The 3,968-nt window shown below is 53.2% G+C and overlaps 1 protein-coding gene across 1 annotated transcript in view; it reads left to right on the top strand.

Annotated features, from left to right (window-relative positions):
* Positions 1–1,247: 1,247 nt before the first annotated feature.
* The window catches only part of LOC144277436 (adhesion G protein-coupled receptor E3-like), a 39,663-nt gene continuing 36,942 nt past the window's right edge, over positions 1,248–3,968 (top strand). The window contains 1 exon segment of the mRNA XM_077838182.1: positions 1,248–1,582. Within this exon segment, the coding sequence (XP_077694308.1) occupies positions 1,544–1,582 (39 nt within the window). The 5' untranslated portion in view covers positions 1,248–1,543.

Genomic DNA, 3,968 nt, shown 5'->3' with positions numbered 1-3,968 from the left:
GCCCCCCCCACCCCCAGTCCTTCAGTCCCCTGAAATCTGAGCAGGTTTTGCATGTCTGTGCCATTTCAATAGTGTAAAAGGAGTTTGATTTTGAATGCATGACTTTGTGGTGTCTTTTAAAATGCCTCCTCGAGTGGTTTTGTTTCGACACCCTAAAATATACAGGCTAAATTGTTTCTCCCTCTAGTGGCTGGAAATGGGGTACAAGCAACCAAGTCCCGAGTCCCCACAATGCTCAGTCTAAATGCAGTCGCTAGTGCTCCCTGACAGCAAGGGGGCGCTGTCTAGCATGCCCAGTAGTGCTGTCCTATGAATTCAGTATAGCCTGCACTCCCTGCTCCATGACTGCTTAATGCAAGCCAGGATTTGGAGAGACGCCTCATGGTGACATCAGGAAGTACAGTCTGGGAGCTAGAGAGCCTGAGGGAACCAGTGGGTCTGTATCCAGCAGCCTCAATATAGGACCCCCCTTTATAGGCATCCGCCCAGAGTCCTGTCTCTGCTCCGCTCCTGGGGCCCCCCACCTTTGGAGGCAATGAGCCGGAGCTCGGTTCTTTTGTCCATGGTCTTGTCGGGACCAGTGCGCACCCCCACATGTGCAACTGCCCCTGCTGCTTTGCCCCTCCGCCATCACCAGGGTGCGACTGTGCCTGGATCCCTTCAGCCCCAGCCGTCAGGCTGCCCGGGGCACAGCCTTAGCTCCACAGCCAGCTGTCAGGCTCCCATGTGGCCACCAGCCCCCTCTCCACCTCCGGAGGTGATTGTCTCAAGAACGGTCATCGTGGGTCAGAGCAATGGTCCATCTCGCTCAGCACCCTGTCTCTGACCGCGGCCAGTGCCAGACGCTAACTAGGGAATGAACGGAACCGGGCAATTAGCGAGTGATCCATCCCCTGTCATCCAGTCCCAGCTTCTGGCCGTCGGAGGCTTAGCTGTCTTGGCTAACAGCCAGCGAGGGCCCTATCCTCCAGGAACCCTGTTATACCTTCCCTGGGCTGGGGTGGATTATGTCACCTGCTACTAGCAAGCTTCTGAACTGGGCAGCTGGGGACCCTCTACGAGCTTTGAGATCTACTGATGAAAAGAACTGTGTAAGGGTGAAGTGTTATTAGTTCTGCCCAGGTCCTTTCCCTCTAGCTTAGGGACCCAGCAGAGATCCTGGCACATTACAGTCCAATGGGTGGGGGGAGAGACGCACCTTAGGGTATATCTATGCTGCAGCTGGGGGTGTGGGACTGCAGCAGGAGCAGACGTACAGCAGATATGTCTAGCTAGCTCGAGGAGCAGCTGGCCGCCTGCTGCTAGCCCAGGACCCAGGGCACATGTTTGAGCAGCCGCTGCCCCGTGCTACTGGGACTTCACTGCTATTAATACTCCAGCTAGCCGTGATCTCGCTAGATAAAGGGGGTCATCACCCGATCAGGGGCTGATGCAGCGCTCAAGCCGTGCTGGAATGTAAGTACTGGAAGCATCGCAAGATGCCAGGGAAGTGCTGGAACGGTGTGGCGGAGCGTTCCGGCGCGACTGGACCGTTGGCTCAGATATGCCTAGAAGTGCAGTGGTCACACCTCCTGGTTACAATGTAGGTACACCCTGAGCCCCCGTGAGGGGCCCCCCGGGGGTTCCTTGGTTCTCATACGTGGGCCTGCTGGGCAGTTCTTGGAACCCCAGCTTGTGGCTTCAAAGGGGAAGTTTCTTCCACAAGAAGTGCCACCGTCCTGCACCAGGGCGATAAGAAGAGCTGCTGCAAGAAACCAAGGAGGGGAGCTGAGCTCTGGCAGGGAGATAAGGCAGCAGAAAGCTGCAGGGGTAAAGCAGAGAGATTGGTGCTGCATTCTGTGTTAACCCTCGCAGTGCTGGCCGGATGGGGACTCCTAGTATGTAGACTCTTCTCTTCCCCCCCACAACTCCCCATTGTTCTCCCCACCAGGGTTCTTGGTCCCCACAGCTGTCCCCTAGCAGCAGAGCACGAGATCCGCTGTGATGTGTTACCTCATGTCCTCTGAGGCATAGTGCTGCGAACACAGTGCCTAGGTCAGTGCCAGGAACGCTGGCAGTCAGGTGCTAAAGCCCTGTCTGGCTGGCCCAGTTGGGCCCCATGACCTCCACTTCAGACATATCCAGAAGTGAGAGTCATTCCATATCAGAGTAGGGCTTGTAGGGAGAGACTCTACAGCAGCTAAGTCAGAAGAAATGTTGTGTTCCTTCTATTCTGGGGCCATTCAGAACTCTGCTCAGCCCTCTGTGTAAGTTAGAGCAGCCTCGAGGCTGTTCTAACTTATGCTGCAACCTATAGCCTCCTGGGGAGCAGGGAAGAGCTGTAGTGCAGTGTACTCTGGTCATGCCCCTGATTTGCTCTCTACTCTGGGGGCAGGGGGATGCAGGACCCCTACACCAGCTAGCGAGGCCCCCTGCCCACGGGACGTTTACAAGGGGGGGGGCATATCTGCCCACTTTATGCTGCTAGAGCGGCCTAAAGGGGCTGGCATGAAATCGAGATGGGGCACAGGGTCTTTGTTTCCCTTTCTATAAGCTGTACAGTCAGCCCCGAGCCCCAGAACAACTTCCTACTCCAGCAGGAAAGGCAAAAGTTATAGGCAAAAAGGTCAGAGTTAGTTACTGAAAGAAAATATAAGCACGCAGTCTAAACTCTCAACCCTGTTAGACTGGGCAACATCTAGATTAAGCAGGTTTTCTCACCCCACTGGATATTGCAGTTGATAGTACACAGATTTTACTCTTGAAATCTGGGCCAGTCTCCTCATTTGGAGGCTTCAGAGTGTCCCTTGTTGCTTGCAGCATAGGTGGGTGAAGGAGAAAGGCCGTGTGCTTGGGGAGCACAAGTCCAGACATGTCTGGGGGGCATTGCTGAGTCTCCAGGCAAGATTGAGCAGTTCTCTTGGTGTGGCCTCATGCAGGTGAGTCATTGAATTGTAGCTCTCTTGCTGGTCAATGGCTGTTGATGGGTTGTTTGACACCCCGCCTGGGTGTTGGTTACTTTCCTTGCTGTTGACTCTGGGGAGCAAATATCTGGTGGATTCCCCAACTTACAGCGTGTTTTAGTGACAACCATACAACATAATTCTCATAACTTCATATGCATTAATGATACACATCTATGGATAGAGACACGACTTTCAGCAGATCATAACCTCTCCCCTGAAACCTTACAAGGTGTGCTTTATATGTAAGATCACAATTATATAAAAATGAGGAATATGGGGGTGACAGGATGCTCCCCCAAGCTATAGAATGTCACATGTGGGTCCCAGGAACCATCCATGAGATTATTTAAAGCCTTCACATCCCACTATTATTATTAGCCAGTTTCAGTTCCTGAAAGAAAAGGAGAACAGTTTTCCCTGTTACTTTCCTTCCTGTAGATTGCAGGGAGGTAGGCGGGGGAGCTGGAACAATTTTTATAGTGGGAGGGGGGTGCTGCTGATGGAAATCATGTATTTGGTGTTTGTTATTACTGCTTCAACCTGGGAGCCATGGCAGCACCCCTAGTTCCAACACCACTGGAAGTAGGTTTACCCTCATAACAAACATTAGTGAGATGCTTAAAGGCCATCGTGGGTAGGGGAGGTGTATCTGTTGTGACAAAGTTCTGTCCTTGCTTCCGTGGGTCCCGCGTTTCCTGGCAGATTTCGCTAGCCTCAGAGGCTTACTGTGACCCTCCACATAGCCGTTGTCTCTCTGGAGACAAGGGCCACAGTCTACTGAGCCATTTTCATCATAAGCCAGCGAGGGAGGTGAGGAGAAGCTATCCTCCCTTGCACAGTCTCTGTTGTCTCCCAGTCTCAGTGATTAATCAGAGGGGCAAAGGGGGGGAGCCCGGGCCCGCCCTCTACCCTGGGACCCTAATAGTATCAGCTATGGTAGCTGACCTTTTAGAAACATGACATGTACAATTCCCTGGGCTACTTCCCCACAGCAGCCCTCACTTCCTCAAGTTCCACTTCACC

The sequence above is a fragment of the Eretmochelys imbricata genome, chromosome 20 (genome assembly GCF_965152235.1).
Source record: "Eretmochelys imbricata isolate rEreImb1 chromosome 20, rEreImb1.hap1, whole genome shotgun sequence".
In the NCBI taxonomy this organism is placed as follows: Eukaryota; Metazoa; Chordata; order Testudines; family Cheloniidae; genus Eretmochelys; species Eretmochelys imbricata.
This window is presented reverse-complemented; position numbering and strand designations above follow the sequence as displayed.